The 24997-nt window shown below is 48.7% G+C and overlaps 1 protein-coding gene across 4 annotated transcripts in view; it reads left to right on the top strand.

Annotated features, from left to right (window-relative positions):
* Nucleotides 1-6938: 6938 nt before the first annotated feature.
* SEPTIN4 (septin 4) overlaps nucleotides 6939-24997 on the top strand; it is a 32946-nt gene continuing 14887 nt past the window's right edge. For 2 of the 4 annotated variants that reach the window (XM_053366958.1, XM_053366959.1), the window contains exons 1-6: nucleotides 16634-16774; nucleotides 19402-19728; nucleotides 20690-20783; nucleotides 21649-21735; nucleotides 22577-22700; nucleotides 24611-24745. In XM_053366958.1, coding sequence (XP_053222933.1) covers nucleotides 16682-16774; nucleotides 19402-19728; nucleotides 20690-20783; nucleotides 21649-21735; nucleotides 22577-22700; nucleotides 24611-24745 — 860 coding nt within the window. In that variant the 5' untranslated portion in view covers nucleotides 16634-16681. Of the gene's footprint in view, nucleotides 7249-12485; nucleotides 12564-16633; nucleotides 16775-19401; nucleotides 19729-20689; nucleotides 20784-21648; nucleotides 21736-22576; nucleotides 22701-24610; nucleotides 24746-24997 lie in introns of those variants that run through there. The other 2 variants (XM_053366961.1, XM_053366960.1) reach the window with 2 other exon arrangements.

The raw sequence follows: 24997 nt of genomic DNA, 5'->3' as shown, positions 1-24997 counted from the left end.
TGGTTAAGAGCGGTAGTCTCGTAATCTGGTGAACCGGGTTCGTGTCTCCGCTCCTCCACATGCAGCTGCTGGGTGACCTTGGGCCGGTCACACTTCTCTGAAGTCTCTCAGCCTCACTCACCTCACAGAGTGTTTGTTATGGGGGAGGAGGGGAAAAGGAGATTGTTAGCCGCTTTGAGACTCCTTTGGGTAGTGATAAAGTGGGATATCAAATCCAAACTCTTCTTCTTCTCTTCTTCTACTCCAGCCCCCTGCAATGCAGGAGTGTTTTGCCCAATATGGGACTTGAACCCACAACCCTGAGATTAAGAGCCTCATACTCTATCAACTGAAGGGACGCGGGTGGCACTGTGGGTTAAACCACAGAGACTAGGACTTGCCGATCAGAAGGTCGGCGGTTCGAATCCCCGTGACAGAATGAGCTCCTGTTGTTTGGTCCCTGCTTCTGCCAACCTAGCAGTTCAAAAGCACATCAAAGTGCAAGTAGATAAATAGGCACTGCTCCGGCAGGAAGGTAAACGGAGTTTCCGTGCGCTGCTCTGGTTTGCCAGAAGCGGCTTAGTCATGCTGGCCACATGACCCGGAAGCTGTACGCCGGCTCCCTTGGCCAATAAAGCGAGATGAGCGCCGCAACCCCAGAGTCAGCCACGAATGGACCTAATGGTCAGGGGTCCCTTTACCTTTACTCTACCAACTGAGCTATCCCAGCATCCTGTTCTCACAGTAGCCATCCAAATGCCTTTTTTGTGAAACAGGCAAATAGGATTTGAACACAAGCCCTCTCCTCTTCTGGAGTTTTTAGCATCTGGTTTTTAGCATCCCTGCCTCTGATTGTGGAGCCACAGCATAGGCACTGTGACTAGTAGCCTTCAATAGCCCTCTCCTCCATGAATTTTCAGAGCGATTTGGGTTGGTGGCCCTCACTGCCTCCCATGGGAAGCTACATGAAAAAGGTGTCTGGGGACAACTGCAGGAATGGATAAGATGAATGCTGCTCTGCAGTCTGGGTGCCTGTCTCTGCAACAGGTCTGGCCCTGCTGGGTTTGGCTGTTGGGAAGAGAGAGGCCTGGGCAGCGGGCCAGATCCTTCCCAAAATAAAATCTGGCCTCTGTAGATAATTATAGCTCTTCCCCCACGAGCCACGAGCTGCTGCAGCCTCCCTCCCTTCCCAGGAAGCTGGGCTTAAGGGTGGTCCATCCCATGAGTAGGGGGTGTGACCGGGAGGGGGAGGGGAAAGGGGAGGAATTTGATTCCGTTTGCATTTAAAGGCAAACCGACCTCATTTGCACTTGGTGAACTGAAATGCAACTTTCCCTTGGAATCCTCTGAATTTTGCCAAGCCGTTTGGCAGCAAAGTAATGTGTGCAAAAATGCATATGCTATGGGCAAGTATGCATAAAAGAGCATATAATCATGAAAATAACATACAGAACAAACATTGTATGATGGTGAAATTGCTTCTTTAAAATATGTATGTTTATTTGGTGAAAATGAGGTGGCTGAATGAAATGCCCTGATTCAGTTCCTAACGGTCCCAGACACACAAAATCAAACTGTTGAATATCTGCTGACCTGTTTATTTTAACAAATGTTAAAAAGTATGCTTTCTGATTATTGAGTTTTATTATACTTTGTAACCTAATGGTGTTACGTTGTGTATGTAAACTGTTGCACTAAATCAAATGCTGCGGGCCTTAAAGACCAATAGTAGCACCTTAAATTTGGCTCAGAAGCACACAGGCAGCCTGCATCATGTGTGCAGGATGAGTGCGATAGGCTCAGAGCACCCAGCTCCTACAAGTCTGCCCCAATTGAAGCTTCCATACCATCTCCAAGGGCAGCCCCATGCAGAATGCACTGCAGTAATCCAGCCTAGATTTAAGCAAAGCATGTGTCCTGAAGGCGAGGCCCGCCTTCTTCTGGTTTGGTGGCTGCCGGTGAGCCAGCTGAAGGTGGTACAGAAACCAGCCCTGGCACCTGAAGAAGGGCATGCCTCCTCCATTCCACAGGCTTCTCCTGCCTTCTCCCTGGGCCACTGGACTGGTGATGTGCAGTGGGAGATGTCTGGTGGCTTGGGGGCAAGTCTGAGCTTTGGCCCTATGGGCCCTGGTAGTTGGGGTAGGGTTTCCTTGGGGGATTCCTGTTGGACAGCCTCAGGCAGGGTAGCCTCCTCATCTCCAGTGGTCAGCTCAGAACCTGGAACCTCCCTTTGGTGCCTCTGCTGCGTCCCTGTGTCCAGATCACTGCTGGATCCAGGGGTTGTGAAACCTGGCCACTGATGACACCTGAGACTGAGATTGAGTCCAGGAGCCTCCTCAGAACACCAGTGGAATGTTTGAGCCCACAGGGACATTTGCATTGGTCAGAGACCAGGACTCAGCTATAAAGCTATACCTTGGGTTACAGCCGCTTCAGGTTGCGTTTTTTAGGGTTACGCACCCACTGAAACCCGGAAGTAGCAGAATGGGTTACTTCTGGGTTTCAGCGGTCGCGCATGCGCAGAAGAGCTAAATCACGCTTTGCGCATGCGCAGAAGTGACAAATCACAACCCGTGCATGTGCAGACGCGCCGCTGCGGGTTGTGAACGCTGCGGGTTGCAAATGTGCATTCCGCACAGATCACGTTCGCAACCCGAGCATCCACTGTACAGCTGCAAATATAACGTTTTAAGTGCATTTTACAAATGTGACACTAGATGGAGATGGTGAGCTTATGGCAAATTCCATATATTTTTCAAAACGCTTTTAAAAAGAGCATTTTCACAGTGTATTTTTATATATGTCTAGATTCCACCTTTGTTGCGTATCTAATCCAGCAGGGCTCTGGATAGGATATAGGCTGGGCGACACCTGACTTGACAGTAGCACATGTGACAGTATCTAGGGGTCTTAGTAGACCACAAGCTTGACATGAGTCAACAGTGGGATGCAGCAGCAGAAAAGCTAATGCTATTCTAGGCTGCATCCACAGAAGTCTAGTATCCTGGTCAAGGAAAGTAATAGTACGGCTCTAGTCTGCCTTGGTCAGGCCATACCTGGAGTATTGTGATCAGTTCTGGTGGCCCCAGTTCAAGGAGGATATTGACAAGCTGGAACATGTGTAGGAGAGGGCGACTGAGATGATCAAGGGTCCGGCAATCAAACCTTATTTATAAGCCACAGTGAAGGGAGCTAAGTAAGTTTAGCCTGGAGAAGAGAAGACAGAGGTGATATGAGAGTCATCTTCAAATATCTGAAGCGCTGCCACATGGAAGATGGAGCAATCGTCTTTTCTTCTTCTCCAGAGGATCCAAACCAGTGGATTCAAATGACAAGAAAGGAGATTCTGACTGAACATTAGGAAGAACTTTCAGTAAGAGCCGTTGGACTGTTGAGCGGACAACCTCCGAAGGTGGTGGAATGTCCTTTGTTGGAGGTTTTTAAGCAGAGGCTGTTTGGTCATGTTTCGGGGATTCTTGAGTTGTGATTCTTGCGCTGCAGCGAATTGGACTAGATGATCCTTGGAAGTCCCTTCCAACTCTCCAACTTTAAGATGTTGATAAGGATGGTGAAGCTCGCTGCTCAAAAGAAGATTTATGCCACCTGCTTCAGGGTTGATTGCCATTTCTTCTCCCGCTTCCCCAGCAAGTGCTACTTTGATTTGCTTGGGCTCCAAATGCTGCCATTGACAGCCTCCAACCATGACTACTGCCAGCTCCCCACTGCGTGCCAAAGCATCTGTTGCAAGCATCCCACATGCCAGGCTCCTTGCATAGTTCCCGACTGGCTGTTCAGCTCTTTACGGCACGCCGTCCTCGTTGGCGCCTTTGGAGAGATTGTGCCTGCACTTTCAGCACATCGCCATGTGTCGTTTGCTGCCTGCCGTGTTTTGCTACCTGCAGCCGATTTCCAACTAGCCTTACATGCTGCCGGGATTGTCACCTGTGATGGTGCTAGGCTTCTCCCTTTCTCCAAGGGCCAGCCCTGCTGTGAGGCAAGTAGATAAGCATCCACCCAGAGCCACAGGTTTCAAGGGCCAGAGCACAGTGGGAAGCAGGCTGCTGGGATCTGGCAGGCAGCATCCTCTAGGAAGGCCGCCTCTCTGCAAGCCCTGCTGAGGTCAACAGGAGCACAGCAGGTCATAACAATGTGCTGCACACATGTGCCTGTGGGTTTTCCCCTCCTTTTCCACACCAGGTGCCAAAATGTGGCTATTTTCACCAGGGAGGGTGTGTGCACTTCCTCTGGCAAATGGGCACATTTTGCAAAGGTGCGGAATGGCAGAAATTGGGGAAGGGCTGTAGTTCAGCAGCTGGGCATCTGCTTGGCATGCAGACAGTCCCAGGTTTAATCCCCAAGGGCATCTTCAAACAGGACTGGGGGAGGGGGAAAGACTGCTGCCGGTCAGTGTTGACACTATTGAACTAGATGGACTAGTGGCCTGGCTCAGCATCAAGCAGTATCCATTGCAGTGCTGCACCAGAGTCATGAGATGTTGCCCTGGCATGAGAACATAATAAGAGCCCTGCTGGATCAGGCCCGTGGCCCACCTAGTCCAGCATCCTGTTCTCACAGTAGTCAACCAGATGCCTGTGGGAAACATGCAAGCAGGATTCGAGCACAAGTTGTGAGGTAGGAGAGCTGAAAATAATGCCAGTACTGTATAGTTCACATCTAGCAACCAATGTACCCCTTGGGCTGCAGATAGTACCTGGGTGAAGATAAAGGTAAAGGGACCCCTCACCATTAGGTCCAGTCGCGGACAACTCTGGGGTTGCAGCACTCATCTTGCTTTACTGGCCGAGGGAGCCGGCATACAACTTCCGGGTCATGTGGCCAGCATGACTAAGCCACTTCTGGCGAACCAGAGCAGCGCACGGAAACGCCGTTTACCTTCCCGCCGGAGCGGTACCTATTTATCTACTTGCACTTTGATGTGCTTTCAAACTGCTAGGTTGGCAGGAGCAGGGACTGAGCAACGGGAGCTCACCCTGTCGCAGGGATTGGAACTGCTGACCTTCTGATCAGCAAGTCCCAGGCTATGTGGTTTAGACCACAGCGCCACCTGCGTCCCAGTACCTGGGCAGATGAGTCTAAAAAAGCCCGGGACACAAATTTTCACGGCCCTCTAGCAGTTAATGTGTTTAGCATTAACTCTGGAAGTGTATACTCGATTCTGACCAAACTAAACTTCCTGGTGTCTGAAACCAAAGAGGTACATTGATTGACAGATGTGAATCCCGCCCCCCACTCTTCTACTCCACTACAAGGTTTCTCTCCCCTGCTGTGGTTTTTGGCAACCGGTATTGAGCACCATTGCTGCCTTCCACCATTGAAGGCAGAGCACAGCCATCCTGGCTAGTAGCCATTGGTAGCCCTCTTCTCCTCTATGGATATGTCCAATCTCCCTTTGAAGTCATGCAGGTTGGTGGCCGTCACTGCTTCCTGTGGCAGTGAGTTCCATAGATTAACTCCATGCTGTGTGGAGAAGTCCTTCCTTTTATCTGTCCTGAGTCTTCTAACATTCAGCTTCATTGGATGTCCACGGTATCTAGTGTTACGAGAGAGGAAGAAAGACTTTTCTCTATCTGCTTTCTCCATGCCAAGCATAATTTTGCAAACTTCTACCACGTCTCTCCTCTTCCTTGCCTCTCCCCCCTCTTATCCAGTCTGCGTTTTGCCTTGCAAATCCAGGCGGAAGGCGCACCAGCAATGTTGCTGCTGTGGCAGAGAAATGCATCTGATCTGGAAGGCCTAAGAGGGTAATCCTCAGTAATCCCAGATCTTGGAGGAAGGCGCTCAGTGGACAGGCTACAGATTTAGACTTCCACGGTTCTTTGCTTCCTTGCGGCAGAGTCCTCTGTCCTGCCAGCTCTCCGCGAGCGGAAAGGGAAACACCCTGATTCAAAGCTCTTGCTCTTTTCATCCCTGCCGCCCACTTTGCTGATCTCCTCATTTTGGCCGCCTCTTTCCTGCCTCCTTCACATCACGCAGTGAACCTTGCTGAACCCGAGCCCTCAGGTAGCTCAGATTGATGACCTGCAAAGCTTCTAGTCTGTGTTTGCAGACAGAGATGGTTTACTTTCAACACCTGTACTCTGCTTTTCTGTGCTGCTATGCTAACCCTGAGAGGCTTGCAAAATGTAAAACGAGGTAAATTAAAGCAGTAAAGCAACAGGGTAAACCGAGAGAACTTTGCTAAGCCTGAGCTGCTTGGAAGCCCAGATCTAACGTCCTGTAGGGTAGCTAGGTAGCTAAATAGTAGCTTTGCATGCAGAAGGTTCCAGGTTCAATGAAACCCTGGAATCTCCTGGTAGGAGTCAGAATAACCCCTACCTCAAATCCTAGAGAACCCGCTGCCAATCAGTGTAGACCAGGGGTCAGCAAACTTTTTCAGCAGGGGGCCGGTCCACTGTCCCTCAGACCTTGTGGACTATATATATATATTTTTTTGGGGGGGGGGAATGAACAAATTCCTATGCCCCACAAATAACCCAGAGATGCATTTTAAATAAAAGGACCCATTCCACTCAAGTAAAAACATGCTGATTCTCGGACCATCCGCAGGCTGGATTTAGAAGGCGATTGGGCTGGATCCGGCCCCCAGGCCTTAGTTTGCCTACCCATGGTGTAGACGATACTGAGCTAGATAGATCAAAGGTCTGAGTTAGTACAGTTTCCCTATTTTAAAGCAGCCCTTGTAACTATGAGGCCTGGAATCTTAGCTCAGTAGTGGCAGAGCATCTGCAGTTGGCCCTGGACTCCGCTGGCAGCTACAGTAGTTCTGCACTCTGCACATGCTTCCCCCCCCCAAAGCACCTGTTTTCCCCTCCCCCTTTCTTCCAATCCTGCCTCTTCTTTTCCGAAGCAGGGGCGTCCCGTTGCTCCTTTCAACAGCATCAGCCCACGCCCCGGGTTCAAATGCCAACTCTGCCCTCTGCACGTGCCCAGAGACTCCGCCCCGTTTTGGAGCCGCGGAGGGTCCCACGCTGGCTCCGAGAGAGAGAGAGAGGGAGCGCTGCCCCCTGCCCATGCTCAGAGACACTCTGGCGTCCTGGGATCTCCGCCGCAGAGGCCCGGAGGGAGGGAGGGAGACAGGCAGGGAGGCTCCCCCGCCCGTCCTGCCGCCGGTCACATGGCTGCCTGCTTGCCTGCCTCGGTCGGCTGCCCTAATCCGGCGCCCGGCTGGGAGAGGAACGGAGCCAGCCCCGCAGACCTCACCTGCCGGCCCCATCCATCCCTCCATCCCGGCCGCTTCTTCCTGCCATGGTAAGCCTCGCGGGTGCGCGCCTGGAGCAGCGGGCGGGGGCAATCCGGAGTGACTCCGGAGCCGGGCTGGCGTTATTCGCCGGGACCCGGATCGTTGCGTAAGTGGCCGGCGCGTTCTCGGCTGCTCCGAGAGGCATCGCCCTCCCTGCTCCAGGGAAGGGATGCAGGGCGCCGCCGCCGCATCGCCGAGGGGAGGTTTGGAAGTTGGGGGGGGGGCGGAGTAGACAGGCCTCTGCCCCGAGCGGCTCTCCAGAGCTGCATTTCGGAGGCACAGGTAGGAGCTCCCCCTTCTCCCTGGCCGGTTTGGCCACAAATACCCTCTTTAGCGCTTTTTCCAGCCAGGGGAAAGGGAGACTCTGAGCATCTGCAGATTGCCTGCCTGCCTGCTTATTTATTTATTTACTGCATTCGCACCCCAGCTTCTTTCCTCGAATGAGCTCAAGGTGGCATACGTGGTCTTTCCCTCCCCTCACAACAACCCTGTGCGGTAGGCCAGGCTGAGAGGCAGTGTGGCTGATCCTCAAGGTCACCCACCCAGTGAGTTTCTTAGTGGCAGGGGGATTTGAACCCCTGGCCGCTCAGGTCCCAGCACTCTAACCATTACAGCACACTGGCTCTTGTAAGGTAGAGCTCTGGCCCAGTTTGCACATCACGGAAAGTCAAACTATTTATTTATATATGTATTGCATTTCTGTCCCAACTTTCCTCCCAGGAGCTCAGGGTGGCATATGGGGGGGGGGGTTCTCTTTTATTCTCACAACAACCCTGTGAGGTAGGTTAGGGACTGAGAGGCGGGGATTGGTCACCATGGTCAACAAGTGAGCTTCATGGCTGAGTGGGATTTGAACCCTAGCTTCTCCCAGGTCCTTGGTCGATGCTCTAACCACTAGGCAACACTGGTCCTTATTCCAGACATGCTGTCCTTCCTGCATCTGGAGTAAGGGGGTTAGAGAGGGGGCTTCCTCTCAGTTAATAAGATTGGGGATTCCCCTTCTTCCGCGCCAGGGAGCAGAAACGAGGATGAGTCAGGACTGCGCTTGGCACCAGCCACAAACTGTCTAGCTCATTTTAGGCAAGGATCTGTTCTCCTCAGCCTCAGTTTTACCACCTGGAATATGGGGTGAATGGATACAGTGTGTGTGTGTGTGAGCCTCCCTCGCAGGGGTGTTGTATGTGCTGTGCTCTAAAGCATTTTAAATGCTCCAGAGGTGGATACTCATTGAAATCTGTTAACCCAAGCTGTTGTTGGTACTATTTCTGCCATTTATTTATCAGTTTATTGTATTTATTTCCCACCTTTTCCTCCAAGGAGCTCAAAGTGGCACACATGGTTCTCCTCCTCTTCATTTAATCCCCACAACAACCTTGTGAGGTTGGTCAGGCTGTGAGGGAGTGAGGCAGTCACCCTGCTAGTTTCATGACTGAGTGGGGGGATTTGAACCATGATCTCTCCCAGGTCTTAGTACAACTCTCTAACCACTATGCAACACCACCGCTCAGCCACTTTATGCAGCAAAAAAGTCAGAAAGCAACAGAACAAAATGCATAAAAGCCAGAATTATATTTTAAACAATAACAATACAAAATCCACACAAAGTTCTCATCCAGCAATGCATTTTTTCCTTCTTACATTTATATTCACCCCTCCCCCCCCACTCCAAAAAGCTCTAAGAGATGTTGATGGTTCTCCTCTCCTCACTGTTTCATCCTCACAACAACCTTGTGAGGTAGGCCACACTGAGAGAGGAGAAGGACTAGCCCAAGGTCACCCAGTGAGCGTTAGTAAGGAGGCAACGTCAACATTAACCAGACTTTGGCCTAGTTGCACAAACAACACAAACATTCTTCTTTGGGACATGGGGGGTTTTAATTTCATTTCACGGGAATCGTAGAAATGTAGGGACCCACAGAACCAATGCAGGATGTATATGCCTTGTGTATTTGGCTAACACCCTGATTCTTGCCCTGATTTTGCCACCCTCTGGAACTAGGTGTGTACGTGTGTGTGTGTGTGTGTGTGAGAGAGAGAGAGAGAGAGAGAGAGACACCTTGAGGCAATCACCTCCTCCCTGAGTCGCCCTTTGGGCATTCCACATTGTTTTCCTCTCATCACTCACTTGAGCTGGCCCAAAATCCTCTGGGTGAGACGGAGGGGCCTCTTTCTCCCAGCGTGTAACAAACGTGCAGGATTCGTGGCCGTGAGCTGGGATGGGTCACCAGAGGCATGGATGGCACACATGAAAGAACTGGGCATATTCATAGGGGGGAAGAAAGGGAGTCTCACAATGGCTGTGATGGAACCTCCAGCTTCAGATGCAGCCTCTCTCTGGATACCAAGCGATGGGATTAAACCACAGAGGAGATCTGCTATCTTTATGCCCCCTTCCTAGAGGCACCGGTTGGAAGCAGGGATATCAGAAGGGATGGACATTCAGCCTGTCCCTGTTGGGCTCTTAGGAAGACTTTGGTTCATTCTCTGCACTGAAATGATCTTTGCTCTCTGTCTTTCTGGTCTTTGTTTATTTCTAAGCAGTGGGTCGTTCTCACACCACCTACCCCTGCAAGACCGCCTTGCCCCATAGATGCCCACTTGACCGCTTCGATCAGCAGAACTGCCACTATTAGAGGTGCCACACAACACCCGCCCCACATTTGTAAGAACTTGATATTTTAGCATGGCATCACCTACACTTCGGAACTCTCTGCATATCAGCATTCCCTATTACTCCTTTTGGGCACCTGCTAAAAACATCTTTGCTTGAGCAAGGCTGTCCACAGGTTTAGAAAGCTGTTGCGAGTTTTAATCAGTTTTAGTCTGTTGTTATTTTACTTTTTATAAAGTCTTAAATGCTTATTAATTCTTCTTATTGATAATTTTATTGTGAACAGCTTTGAGTGTGTTTTCCCCCCTTTTAATAATCATGCAGTATATAAATTTCGTGAGAAAAATAAATAAATAAGCACCTCCACCACTCATGTAATTTTCCCATGGCTTTCTACAACATGCGGAAGTTCATGCCAGAGATTCTCAATATATTTTAAAATCTCATGCAACAAGCCAGGCATTCTATGCAGGTTTGTGCGTGTGTGGCGGAAGCAACAGTTCACTTATAAATAAATCTGGGGGCAGCGGATAGCTTCTCAAGACTTTCCAGATCTTCAACACTGCTGGCGAAAAGAGTACAGCTTTTTCGTTGTACTCTTTCGTCTCGCTTTTTGAGGATCTCTTTGGGGAGAGGCAAAATATTTTAATGGATCCTGGGGGTCAGAAAACAGGGGAGGGCTGTTAACCTCCCCCCCATTCATTGGCTTCCCAGAAGCAGTTGGCTGTGCAGCGTTGGAAACAGGAGACTAGACTAGGTAGATCTCAGTCTGATCCATTGTTGCCCTTCTTAGCTGAACAAGAAAGCTAAATTATTGAGATTTGCTGGTACGGACATGCCTTTAAATCAAATCCATCTGGTTCAAAACTACTTGGTTAAAAGGCATATGATTTAATCAAGCTAGAAAAATATTTGCAAATTGGGCCTTCCTCGCAAGTTAGATTTAACAAGTTCTGCAATGCTGTTCGCTTCTGGTTGAGTTCATGTGCTGATAGGCTAAGCTGGCTGATGCTGAGACGGGGATTTCTAGGGATGAATAATATTTAAATTGACTGTTCAAAAGAGAATTGCATTGCATTGACCTCCCTACTGACTGCTGTAAGCAACCAGCTGACATCCTGTTGAACCTGTAAGATGGCTTCACACCTGAGTTTCTAATGTTTGAGATCTTTAACACACTCGCAAGCTCATTTGAGCATATGCAGAGTGTTTTCCCCTCGTACAGTTCTGGCTGTCCCCCCTCAAATAGAATATTGTAGAGTTGGAAAAGGTTTGGGAAAGGTCAACCAAAATGATCACTGGGATGGAATGACTCTCCTGTAAAGAAAAGTAGCAGTGTTTGGGACTTTTAAATTTAGAAAAATGATAGAAGTTTATAAAATGATGCCTGGCATGTAGAAAAACGTATCAAGAAAAGTTTTCCTCCCTCTCTCATAACCACCATAATTTGTCAACATCCCATGAAGCTGAATGCTGGAAGATTCAGGGCGGATAAAAGAAAGTCCTTCTTCATGCAGCGCATAGTTAAACTGTGGAACTCACTGCCACATGAAGCAGTGATGCCCACCAACTTGGATGGCTTTGAAAGAGGATTCGATAAAATCATGGAGGAGGAAAGGGCTATCAGCGTCTCTTAGCCATAATGGCTATTCTCTGCCTCCACAATTGGGAGGCAGCAATGCTTCTGAATACCAGCTACCGGAAGTGCTCCTGTCCTCCAGTCCTGCTTGCTGATTTCCCACATGCATCTGGTTGGCCACTGTGTGAACAGGACGCTGGACTGGATGGGCCAGGGGCCTGATCCAGTAGGTGCTTCTTACGTTCTTGTTAACTCAGTCCTCCTGCTAGAAGAAGGGCATTCAGAGACCAGGGATGTGATCCACATTCAAGTCCTGATAGCTCCACGCTTTTGAAACTTTATGAAATATACTCAGAGTCGCAAAGTGATTTCATGCTCTTTATTCAGCTCATAGTGGTGAGGAGGAATGAATGAAAGTCCCCTCAAAGTATCTGCTTTATATACATTATTTACACAATGGGCTGCACATGATTGGCTAATTCCGGAATTCTACTGTAAGCCAATCAAGTTGTGGATTCACTTCTATCTGGAGCATGATTGGGTGGTTCCTGCCAACCAATCATACTGCTGCATTGTTCTAGGACCAATCAGACTGCTGCATTCTGAATCCTATTGTCCTAGGGCCAATCAGACTGCTGCCTTTTGGATCCTATTGTTCTAGGACCAATCAGACTGCTGCAGTTTGGATCCTATTCAACTCAGTACATAACACCTTATCACTCTTTTGGCTGAGGCCAGTTCACTGGAAAGTGCAGGGCACTCTGCATATGCTCAGAGATGCTCCTGTATTGTTCCTTCAGAGGATTTGGAATCAAACTGAACGAATGGAAGCCGGCAGTAAGCACTGGCTTCCTTTCCCCAGCCACCCAGCACCAATGGCGGAAACCGTTTCCATCGCACGCTGTTCCAAAACAGCTGCCCCCAGGCGGGTCGAAGGACATGCAGCCATTGCTGGGATGTGGCCATGCAAATGAAAGGCATGCTCTTTCTCTCCCCCCCCCCCCCGCGCCCATCCCACTGCACTCTCCCCTGATCTTACAAGCCCTGTAGCAAAATATTCCATTTGCAGCCTAGATCTCGCATCAGAGTGGAAAATGGCCTCGTCCGTCCCAGAGCCAACGAATGATCAAAAGGTATTGAGCAGGCGGAGAGGAGGATGCCCAGTTTCTGGGGCTGGATCCGGCACTATCAGGGGCAGCGCCTTCTTTCCTTTCGGGGCTCTGGGGGGGGGGGGCAAGGGAAGCAAAGTCTCCACCCTCTGGGGGCCAGGGGTGTAGTAGGGAGATTTTCTGCACCCGATCTTCTGCCCTTCTCAACCCCCCCTGCCTTTAAATTTAATGTTGCTTACAGGTTGACTTTCCCTCTGGAAGCTGACCTAAATTAGGGGAATAAATGAGCCCATGCACTCTGGATGCAGATATGTCCTTTATGTCCTTTAAGGATTTTGAGTGGAATCATATAATTGTAGCGTTGGAAGGGACCTCCAAAGTCATCTAGTCCAACCCTCTGCAATGCAGGAATTCCTGACCGGTGGCCATTTCTGACTCTTGTTCTGAGAGCCTCAGCGGTTTTGGTTCTGGTCCATGAATGCTCATTCCACGGGATCTCATTTTTGCAGAGCGCAGCTGCCTCTCTCGGCTTTCATTCAGTTATTCAATTTTTAAAATGTTCATATCCTGCCTTTCTTTCATGCTGGAACTTAAGGGGGTGTATATGGTATGTGTGGTCCATGTGGTGGCCCTCACTAGGGACGTGGGGGGAAATCCGATTTAGTTTGCATTCAAAGGTGGACATAACGAATTCACACTTTGTGAAACAATGTGCAAACTGAACTGCAACCGTCTTTCAAAATTCGCCCCTCGAGTTTTTAGCAATGAAGTTCTCCAGCCAGGTACAGTGGTACCTCTGGTTATGTACTTAATTTGTTCTGGAGGTCTGCTCTTAACCTGAAACTCTTCTTAAACTGAAGCACCACTTTAGCTAATGGGGCCTCGCGCTGTTGCTGCGCCGCCGCTGCGCAATTTCTGTTCTCATCCTGAAGCAAAGTTCTTAACCCAAGGTACTATTTCTGGGTTAGCGGAATCTGTAACCTGAAATGTATGTAACCTGAAGCGTATGTAACTTGAGGTACCACTGTAATGTGTAGAAAAATGAATATATTATATAAGGCAAAGTGTGCATAAGAATGCATCTGTTGGTGAAAATTGCAAGCAAAGATGCATTATATGAAGAGAAATTGCTTTGCAAAAATGTGTGTGTTAGCCAAGAATTGCATACGAAGGAGAAATTTTCATGGATTTTCACAGGGACTTAAAAAAAAAAATGTTCGCAAACAGACATGCATTTATGGAGAACTGAAATGTACAAATGAGAAGCTACAATAAACTGAAATTGACAGATTTGCCTGCACCAACCATATTCTGGGAATTCTGCTCCAAGAGTGAGTCTTGGAAATGGTTCCTTGGTGAAAGGTTGTTCGCTGCAGGAAACATTATTGGCTTTTGTTTATTAGATTAGTTAGATTTATGTATTGCCTCACACACAAGAAGTCCCTTAGCAATTTACACCAACATTCAGTAGACAGTAAGAAGAAAGGGGGGGGGGTGGAGTTTCTGTGTTTGTGACTTTTTAGTTTAGAGAAAAGGAGGAAGAGGAGACATGATGGACGTGTTAAGAAATTATGCATGACATGAAGAAAGTGGATAGAGGAAAGTCTTTCTCCCTTTCCGCAATAGAAACTCAGGGACATGCTATGAAAGCAGAAGGTTGGAAGATTCAGGACAGATAAAAGGAAGTCCTGTGGAACTCCCTGCCACAGGAGGCAGTGATGGCCACCAACCTGGATGGCTTTGAAAAGAGGATTGGAAAAATTCACAGAGGAGGAGAGGGCTATTGATGGCTGCTAGCCATTGTGGCTGAGATCTACCTCCACAGTTGGAGGCAGTGATGCTTCTGAGCACCAGTTTCTGGAAGTTGCAGGAGGAGAGAGTGTGCTTGCACCCGGGTCCAGCTTGAGGTTTTCCCACTGGGGACTCTGGTTGGCCACTGTGAGAACAGGATGCTGGGCTAGATGGGCCGCTGGCCTGATCCAGCAAGGATCTTTTTATGTTCATAAGGCTATTCATGGCGACTAGCTAGAACGCTCTCCCTCTTTTAAAGGAAGCATGCCTCTGTATACCAGTCCCTGAAGATTGCAAAGGCAGAGAGCGCTGTTTGGGTCCTAACTCTTTCTGACTAGGATTTCATGCATTGATGGGCCCAATTGGGGCTGGTTCCCGGTAGGCGTAGGTCCTGGGAACTGCAAAAGGGAGGAGACTGAAATCTGGGATGGAGAGGTAGTGAGGAAAAAGCTGAGGTCTAGAAGCTTGACGTTCTCGCAAGAAGGTTCTGCTCAAAGAGAGAGCAGGAGCGCAGAATCTGTCGGGTGTGTGTTCAGTTGCTCAACCGCATGGGCCTAAAGCAGTCGCTCACCACTTTGCGACCTCTCCAAGGTCAGAGTCGGCGAGTTTGGCTGGGATCTGGGACGCGGCAATTAGGCAGACATAATGAGTGAAATTGATTAGGGTGGATGAGCAGAGCCCCTCTCCAGATGGTGCACTGTTGGGGGGGGGGAGAGGAGGGAGCCATCCTGACCTCGTTCTGGCCTTGCCCCACCCCACGGCTGAGGCTCGCTGCCTCTCCTGCCAGTCCTGCGTCAAATGGCAACAGCCGCCTCTTTTTGGGCAGAGGGGGCCCATCCTGCAGTCGCAAAGCATGAAAAAAGTCTCCAGCATTTCCAGCTGATAAGGACAGTTTGCCTGGGACTCTGGAGAGCTGCTACCAGTCAGTGTAGACAACACTGTGCTAGATGAACCAATGATCGGATTAGTATACAGTTCTCTTTTTATATATAGGAAGGGTTGTAGCTCAGGGATAGAGCATCTTTGTGGCATACAGGAGGTTCCAGGTTCAATCCTTGGTACCTCTAGGTAGGGCTCAGGGAGAGATTCCCTGCCTAAAACTCTGGAGAGCTGCTTCTGCCAGTCAGTGTAGGCAGCATTGAACTAGATCAGGGGTAGGCAACCTAAGGCCCGTGGGCCAGATGCGGCCCAGTCACCTTCTCAATCCGGCCCATGAATCAGCATGTTTTTACATGGGTAGAATGTGTCCTTTTATTTAAAATACATCTGGGTTATTTGTGGGGCATAGGAATTTGTTCATTCCCCCCCCCCAAAAAAAAAATAGTCCGGCCCACCACATGGTCTGAAGGACAGTGGACCAGCCCTTGGCTGAAAAAGGTGGCTGACCCTGAACTAGATGAACAAATGATCTAAATAGTGTAATAGTATAGCTTTACATGCAGACAGTCCCAGGTCTGTTCCCGGGCATCTTTGAATAGGGCTGAGAAAAAGACCCCCACTTGGAATTGTGGAGAGCTGCTGCCGGTCAGTGGGGACAGTACTGAGGTAGATGGGCCCATTGCCTGATTTGGTGTAAAGCGGCAACAAATGTTCGAAGGGCTTGGGGTCAAGGAGGAGGTTTTCTAACTGAAGGACTTAGGTGAAGAAGCAGAGTAAGAGGTGACATGGTGGAAGTTTATAAAATTCAGCATGGCATGTTACAGGAGAGACAGCTTCAAATACTGGAAGGGCCATCACGTGGAAGATGGAGCCAGCTTGTTTTCTGCTGCTCCAGAGGGGAGGACCAGAACCAATCAATTCAGATGACAAGGAAGGAGATTCAACATCAGGAACAGCTTTCTGATGGCAAGAACGGCCTGACAGTGGAATGGACTCCCTTGGGAGGTGGTGGAGGTTTTAAAGCAGAGGTTGGATGGCCACATTTCAGGGTTTCTTTAGCTGTGATTCCTGTATTGCCGGGGGTTGAGCTAGATGACCCTTGGGGTGCCTTCCAGCTCTAAAGTTCTATGATTCGAAAAGGGACAAAAAGGCTGACATCCAGGCATGGCGAGCACTGGAGTTCAAAACATCTGGAGGGTTGCAATTGGTTCCTGATCTATGACAACAACCATTATGGAATGAAAACATCCTCTTGCCTTCGCTCCCCCCAGTGTGTGGTTTGGGTCCGAGACATTTCCATCTGCTTTAACTTTGCTCCATCTTCTGGTTTCTGTCCCTCTTTTTTGCCGTCCCAACCACTTCTCTCGCTTCTTCCTGTGCCCTGCCCTGTACTCTCGACTCAGGCTGCAGAGGTGGAAGAGACATTGCCAGCCCAGGATGACTTCACAGAGACCCAACCCTGCCCAGCAGAAATGCCCTTTGCTGGTGCCCCAGGAGAGGAGGATGCTGATCCTGGCCTCCCTGGGCAGCCGGAAGAGCCTGCCAGGATCCCCAGGGAGCAAGCAGTAAGACCTCGGCATGTGGGGAGAGGGAGCCTTCTGGATTTTCCTCCATGGACCCCTGATTCAAGCTGTCTTAGCTTCTCCTGCGGCCTAACCCACTTTCCTTCCTTGATTGACCCAACAGTTCTTTATGTTTGGAAGATGCAAATAAGCACCACGGATTTTCCTGTTGCATTCCTTCCTTGTTCCTCTCATTGACTCTTCCTCAGTTTAGCTGTGACTCCTGCATAGCCCTTTGGGTCCCTTCCGAATCTATAATTCTATGAGTATGAATTTAAGCTGGAGAATTTCTGGAATTAATTCCAGAATTAAGGGGTGCATGCAAAGTTGACTGTAGCTACATGTTTCCTTCTGCTTCCTGTCATTTATCCGCCTCCACCCCTATTTTGGCGACGGGCGTCGATATAAACGCTGCACTGCTATGGTATTATTATTATGGGATTTAATGCTGGGGTTTTGGTTATCGCTGTGGGTTTGCGTTCATGAGGGATAGAGGCCTCGTGGACCTCCATAGGTTATCATTATGGATGGCATGGAGAAAGTGTCTAGAAAAAGGTTTTACTCCCTCTCTCATAACACTCGAACTCGGGACATCCGTTGCAGCTGGATGTTGGAAGATTCAGGACACATGAAAGGAATCATACAATCATAGAAGTACATTTTCACGCAGCGTGTAGTTGAACTGTGGAACTGATTCCCATAGGGGTCAGTGATAGCCACCAGCTTAAAGGTAAAGGGACCCCTGACCATTAGGTCCAGTCGTGACCGACTCTGGGGTTACGGCGCTCATCTCGCTTTATTGGCCGAGGGAGCCGGCGTACAGCTTCTGGGTCATGTGGCCAGCATGACTAAGCCGCTTCTGGTGAACCAGAGCAGTGCATGGAAACGCCGTTTACTTTCCCGCCGGAGCGGTACCTATTTATCTACTTGCACTTTGACGTGCTTTCGAACTGCTAGGTTGGCAGGAGCAGGGACTGAGCAACAGGAGCTCACCCCGTCGTGGGGATTCGAACCGCCGACCTTCTGATTGGCAAGTCCTAGGCTCTGTGGTTTAACCCACAGCGCCACCCAGCTTAGATGCCTTTAAAAAGGGACTAGACAAACTCATGGAGGAGAGGGCTGTCAAAGGCTACTAGCCACGATGGCTGTGCCCTCTCTTACGTCCTGCTCTGTCATAATGCTGGAGTTGGTGCGGCCCCCTATTGGCAGCTACGGAAACTGCTGTGTGATAAGAGCCTTCCAATTTTATTTATATGGTAAGATAGAATGAATAAGTTACAATTTGGTATCTTCGGGTTGGGAGATGAGAGCAGGGAAATGAGCCAAGATGCGATCTTGGCAGACCCAGTGTTTGCAAGACTCCTGAATTGGAACAAAAAGAAAAAAAGAGGTCTACCAAGATTGCTGTGGCTACAACACTGCTACCATTAGCACTTGGGAGACATGACATGAATTGGCAGTGGGGCTTCCTAAACAAAAGTTGTGCCATGATCTGAAGGCTGCAGGTAGCTAGAAGTGCCATTGGCCCAAGACATTTTGCTGTCTTAGATGGAAATGAGGTGATGCGACTGGCAGTTGTATCTGACTTCAACAATAGTGAAGTGCAATAGGTAGTGCAGTGCTAACTCAGGGGAGTATTGGGCAGGGCAAGTGGTGCCTCGTCCTGCAGACCTCACTGCCACCTCTTCACATTTTGCCTCCTGAGTCAGCCGCTTCCCTCTCCCTAACATTAGAGCCGGCCCTGGTTGGAAAGAAAGTTTGAAGAAATTTCATTGCACCAAGATCAGGAAAATAAACAGATCAAATTTTTTTTCTTTTATAAAGTTTGTTTGTTTCATTTAATAATGTACATAAAACTGAGAGAACTGTTATAACAACAGATGAAAATCAAAAGATGGAAAACAAAACTATAAAATAGGTGCATAGAATGACTACAGTTGCACATGGGTTATAGTAGCCAAATCCAAGAAAAAAACATTAGCGTTCTCTGATTATCAAGCATAGTTCCAGATTTGCCAGACTTGTGATGAGGGTGGCCTTGAAATTGATGGTTTTGCTTCATAACAAAGGAATGCTAAATCATATTAAAAAGCACCTTGAGGTTCTGGTCCTTGTTGAAATATCAAATTATGCATAGTTTTCTCCATTCTAGCTGTATTCCAGAGTTATACCAAGTGTCCAGTGTAAGATTTTGGACTGTTTTCCATTGTGCTGCCATAACTATTTGAGCTGCCAAGATCATCTATAAGACCAGTTCTTTTGACTATATATGTACATTGCTATCAACAAAAATATTCAGTAACATTGAGTGTGGACAACAAACCTATATTCTCTATAGTAATACTAATCATTTCTGTCAAAATTAAATCTCAAAAATCTTGTGCCAATTTATATTCCCACAATAAACATGTACCAAGTTTATCACAACCCATCCAACAATTACCTGTTTTGGAAAGAAAGAGTTTTGACATTTGCAAAGGAGGGCGATACCACCTGTGTGGTTCTTTAACCTCAGAAAACTGGAAGCAGGTTTTAAGGGTTGTGACCCCCACATTTTACTCCCATGATAGACCCCCGTTTTAAACCCTGTGTTTACGTGCATTTCCTGTTCTCTTCCTCTGCTGCTTCAGATAAAGCACCTCTTGAAGGAAGACTCGGAGGAGGCCGAGCTGGTCCATTTCCTCAACGACTACCCGGCTGAGGAGGGCTTCCGCCGTGTGGAGCCGGGAGAGGCCTGGAAGGACAGGGGCCGCAGTGGTGGCGGCGCAGAGCCCGAGATGTTCCCCAGTGCAGCGCTCAGGACCCTCCCCGACGAGGCCTCGGAAGAGAAGGAGCAGAAGGGCTTCCACCGCCCCCGGCCTCTGGATCTGAAGCAGCACATGGCCACTCCAACGCCCCCCAGCCCGTCCCGTCCCAGAAGCCCCTGGGGCAGGCTGGACCCCTATGAGTCTGATGAGGTATGGCAAACACCCCCTCTCCCGGATCTCACTTTGGCTTTCCTTCTCTCAAGCTTCCCATACACAACCAGCTCCAAACTTCTTGGTGTTGAGGTGGGCATATTTAGCCTCATCTCCTGAGGTTCATAGAACCGTGGAATTGGAAGGGACCCCCAAGGGTTATCCAGACCAACCCTCTGCAATGCAGGAATTGCCAGTAGATGGCCAACCTCTCTTTAAAAACCTCCAATGAACGAGAGTCTTCCACCTTCCCTGGTAGTCTGCCTCACTGCCAATCAGCTCTTGCCCTTCCTAATGTTTAGTCAGAATCTTCTTGTCATTTGAGTAGGGTTGTATGGGTCCTGCCCTCTGTAGTGGCAGAAAACAAGCTTGTCCAGTCTTCTGAGTGCAGGTTCCTCAACCCAGTTTAGATTTCTTAAAATGGCGGGTGCTTAGCTTTCGTGGGCATGGCATATGCGTTCTTTTGCCTTCCTGTCATTTGTTATGTTAACGTGTTTTTCAATCATCCTGCGAATTCATCTCCTTCACACTTTTGCCCACCCTGCCTTGGTGGAAGCTTTGGCTGAAGGGTGGCTAAGAAGTGTTCTAAATAAACTGATAAATCTCACGAGCAATCTCTGGGAGGACCTTGCTGGAGATGGTAGAAATATAGCATGTGGAGTATACCCAGCACACATTGAACTCCATGGGATTTTCTTCAGAGTGGATGCGTGTAGGACTGTCCAGTTAGGTGGTGTTTCTCTCTTAGGCAATATATAGCATATGGTTTTTGTTGCAGGGTCTTTCAAACCTTTTACCAGGCCAGGCCTCTCAAGGATAGGATGGCTAGTAAACAACAACAAGTATATGAATAAGTGGTTTGGACTGACTTGCTCCAGCTGTTTGGAATTCTGAGATTCTTCTAACCACACATTTCCCCTTCCTTCCTTCCTTCCTTCCTTCCTTCTCTCCCTCCTTCCAGGACGACAAAGAGTATGTGGGTTTTGCCACACTCCCCAATCAAGTCCACCGGAAGTCTGTGAAGAAAGGCTTCGATTTCACTCTCATGGTTGCAGGTACCAGGGCACTTGAGGGGGGGGCAGTTGTTCCCACTTCCCACCTTCTCAATTACGCATGAATATTTCAAGGTAGATCCAGTGCAATGCACGACAATGAATTCTGATTAAAACAGGCTATCAAGTTTCTAGCTCTCTCCCAACTTATGTTGAAGCTGTACATTTAGGAGCACTTCCAACACACTTTTGGGTGGTTCACAGACCTTCTGGGGACTGCGTTCTGGCCAGTACTGGATCAGGATGGAAATTGCGGCTGGCAGAGGGTGGTGGCACATCAGAGGGCAAAGCTGCCACCCCAGGGTGGATGCCTTAACCTTCTCCCTCATAGTCATCCACACTAGTAACTCCCTTATGAGGAAACGGGCTTTTAAGATGAGAGGAAAAGTGAGTAGAAGGAGACATGATGGAAGTGTGTGGAATGAGAAAAGAGGGTAGAGAAAGGTCGTCCCCTCCATGACACTAGAACTTGTGGATATCCAATGTATTTAGCAGGCGTTGAAAAGAGTATGGCGAAGGCGCCTGCCTGATCTCAATAGGCAGGGAATTCCAAAGTGTAGATGCTGCCACACCAAATGATCAGGTTTGTAAGAACATATGAGGAACGAATATTATGTGGCACTTGTAACAGGGCCAGATCAAAGCAGTCAAGTGGGCGCGTATGGGATAAGGCGACCTCAAATGTAAACTGGTTCCAAGTTTTTAATATTAAATAGTACCACCTTGAGCATGGCCTGAGCTTGTTCTCTTTATTTAATAAGCTATCTTTGGTCTGCACTTTTCCTTTTCTTCCCAAAAGTCTGATTCTTAAGGATCCACCTTCCTGTTGAGTGATCTTGCTTGCTCCCCCTCCACTTTCTCTTCACAGGAGAGGCCGGGCTTGGGAAGTCCACCCTGGTGAACAGCCTTTTCCTCACAGACTTGTACAAAGACCGCAAACTCTTAAATGCCGAAGGTAGGTCGGTCGGTGGGAGTTCTGGACCAGCCTTTGCCCCTGTTCTGACACAGCGGAAGCGCTAAACTGGGGGAGCAGGTGGGGGTGTTGCTCTCAGGCCACACAGGGGGATCTGGCTGGCTCCCAATGGAATAGGAAAATGCCTTCTACCAAGTCAGGCTACTGGGTGTGTAATGTCTGCACTGACTGGCAGCAGCTGTCCAGGATTTCAGGCGGGGAATCTCTTCCAGACTTACCTGGAGGATGCCAGTGGGAGTGGAAGCTGGGACCTCCTACATGCCAAGCAGATGCTCTGCCACTGAGCTATGGCTTTTCCCTTAAGACATAGCAACATATATCAAGCTAGACCATGGATCCACCTATCTCAGTATTGTTGACACTGACCGGCAGCAGCAGGGTGTCACGCAGGACGCACTCCCAGCCCTACCTGGGATGCAACCTGGGGCCTTCTGGATGTAAAGCAGGTGCTGTAACTCTGAGCTGCAGGCCTTTCTGGGCTCAGCAGATCCCTGCAAGGCAGTTCTCATGGGGGTCACGCCAGCCAGCGGCTGCTATCTGTAATAGCTAAAGAAACCCTCCATGTTTAGGAATAGTCTACCTCCAATACTTAGATGCTGGTGATGAAGCAGTGAGGAGGATGGGACAGCCACTGCTTCTTATACCCAGAACGTTGACCTGGTTGGACGCATCCTGCCCTGATTTGTTGGTTATGTTCTTGGCAGAGAGGGATTCTCAGGCTTTGAGGGTGAGGTATTCTCTTCTACTCCCTCTGGGCCCCCTGCTCCTCCCCCTCAAACCCTCCATGTTCTGAACTCCTTCCTTCCATCTTCCCCACGGCCAGAACGGATCCTCCAGACGGTGGAGATCACCAAGCATGTGGTGGACATTGAGGAGAAGGGCGTCAAACTGCGCCTGACCATCGTGGACACGCCAGGCTTTGGAGATGCCTTGAACAACACAGAGTGGTACGGCCACCTCCCGGGGGGTGGGGGGCAGCAGAGAAGCAGAGCGGAATTAGCCCTGGCAGCTTCTCAGCAGAGCTGCTTGGAGGGAATCCCATTAAGCCATTGACCTTTGGGTGGGGGCCAAGGAGGGATAAAAATAATATGTGGAAGACAAAGTCTAACTGGCTGTGAGGCAGGTAAATCCCATGGGAGCAGGATCCGGGTGAGAGCTGCAGTGCTTTGATCTGCCAGTGAAACTGGTTCATCTAGGGGAGATTATTATTATTATTATTATTATTATTATTATTATTACAGTCATACCTTGGATCCCGAACGCCTTGGTACTCGGATGTTTTGGCTCCCGAACACCGCAAACCTGGAAGTGAGTGTTCCGGTTTGCGAACGTTCTTTGGAACCCAAACGTCCGACAGGGCTTCCGCAGCTTCCGATTGGCTGCAAGAGCTTCCTGCAGCCAATTAGAAGCCACACTTTGGTTTCTGAACATTTTGGATGTTGAGTGGACTTCTGGAATGGATTCCGTTCGACTTCCAAGGTGCGACTGTACTATTATTATTATTATTATTAGCTATCTGTCTAACTATTAAATTTGTATACTGCCCTATACCCGCAAGTCTCAGTGTGGTTACAACACAAAATCACAATATAAAAACACAAAATACACCATAATTTTTTTTAAAAAAAACAATAAACTCCCCTCCCCAACACATTTTAAAAGGGCATTGGGTGTCACTTTTTTGTCTGGCGCCTAAACGTGTATAATGAAGGCACTAGGTGAAACTCCCTGGGGAGAGCATCCCATGAACAGGGAGCCACTGCAGAGAAGGCCCGTTCTCATTTTGCCTCCCTCCAAACCTCTCGTGGAAGAGGCACATGAAGAAGGGCCTCAGAAGATGATCTCAGGGTCCGGGTAGGTTCATCTGGAAAGAGGCGGTCCTTGAGGTATTGCGGTCCTGAGCTGTTTAAGGCTTTATAGGTCAAAACCAGCAGTTTGAACTGGGCCTGGAGCTAATTGGTAGACAGTGCAGTTGGACCAGGATCGGTGTAATATGTTCAAATTCTGCACTAGCTGAAGTTTATGAACCATCTTCACAGGCAGCCCTGTGAAATTTGGAAATAGCATCACAGAAAATCTGGACTCATGGCAACCCTTGTTGGAAGTGTAGATTTTGGCGATCTTTCTAAAAAATGGCTCAGGACAGGAAACTACAGGAGCCAAGGGAGCCAGCATAGTGTACTGGTTAGAGTCTCAGAATTGGACCTGGGAGACCAGGGTTCAAATCCCCACTTGGCCTTGAAGCTCACTGGGTGACCTTGAAGGCCCAGCCCCTGCCTCTCAACCTAACCAACCTCATAGGGTTGTTGTGGGGATTAAATGAGGAGCAAGAGAGAGTAATGTAGCCCAGCTTGAGCTCATTGGAAAGAAAAAGGTGGGATATAAATCTAAATTATGAATATAAATATAAAATAGGAAATACAAAGCTTTCCTTTTAAACCAGGTCTTCAGCTTTTAATTATCTAAGTCCTTTTTGTTTGGGCGAAATGTTTTAATCAAATTTTTCAAAACACAATTGTCTTTTAGATTTTTTTAAATGTTGCTTTTAATGTCTGCTTGTGTTGGTTTGTTTAAAATAGTTGTAAGCTGCTTTGAGTTGCTATGGTAAAAACAGACAAAAACATGATTATAATAACAGTAGAGAAGCAAGTAAGCAAGCAAGCAAACAAACAAACAAATACAGAAGCCATAGCAGATGACTTGCCTAGATTCTGATTAGGTATGGGGCTGGGGAACTCAGGATATTTACTCATACCTTTTGTGGGTGCCATGTGAAACGCTGCTGGGCACACTAGTGCCCGTGGACACCACATTGGGGACTCTTTGCACTCTAAAGCCTGCCTAAATCCCTCTGCAGCTGGAAGCCTGTGGCTGACTATGTAGACCAGCAGTTTGAACAGTACTTCCGGGACGAGAGCGGCCTGAACCGGAAGAACATCCTGGACAACCGCGTCCACTGCTGCCTCTACTTCATCTCACCCTTTGGCCACGGGTACGAGCTGAGTCTGGCCTGCCTGGGCTCTGGGAGGGGCATGGGATGACTGCAGAACTCGACTAAAACTGAAACAGACGGATCTGTCCCAAATTGTTGCAAAACGTCCAAGCCATGCGGGGTTGGACTAGATGAACCTTGGGGTCCCTTCCAGCTTCACACTTCTACGATTCAATGAAATAATTTGAATAGAAAGACAAAACTTGGTAATGTTGCAAAACAATCAGCTAAGACCTCAGTGTGCATCTTGGA

The sequence above is a fragment of the Podarcis raffonei genome, chromosome 15 (assembly GCF_027172205.1).
Source record: "Podarcis raffonei isolate rPodRaf1 chromosome 15, rPodRaf1.pri, whole genome shotgun sequence".
Taxonomy (NCBI): Eukaryota; Metazoa; Chordata; class Lepidosauria; order Squamata; family Lacertidae; genus Podarcis; species Podarcis raffonei.
The sequence above is the reverse complement of the archived record's forward strand: the minus strand, read 5'-3'. Positions and strand labels throughout refer to the sequence as shown.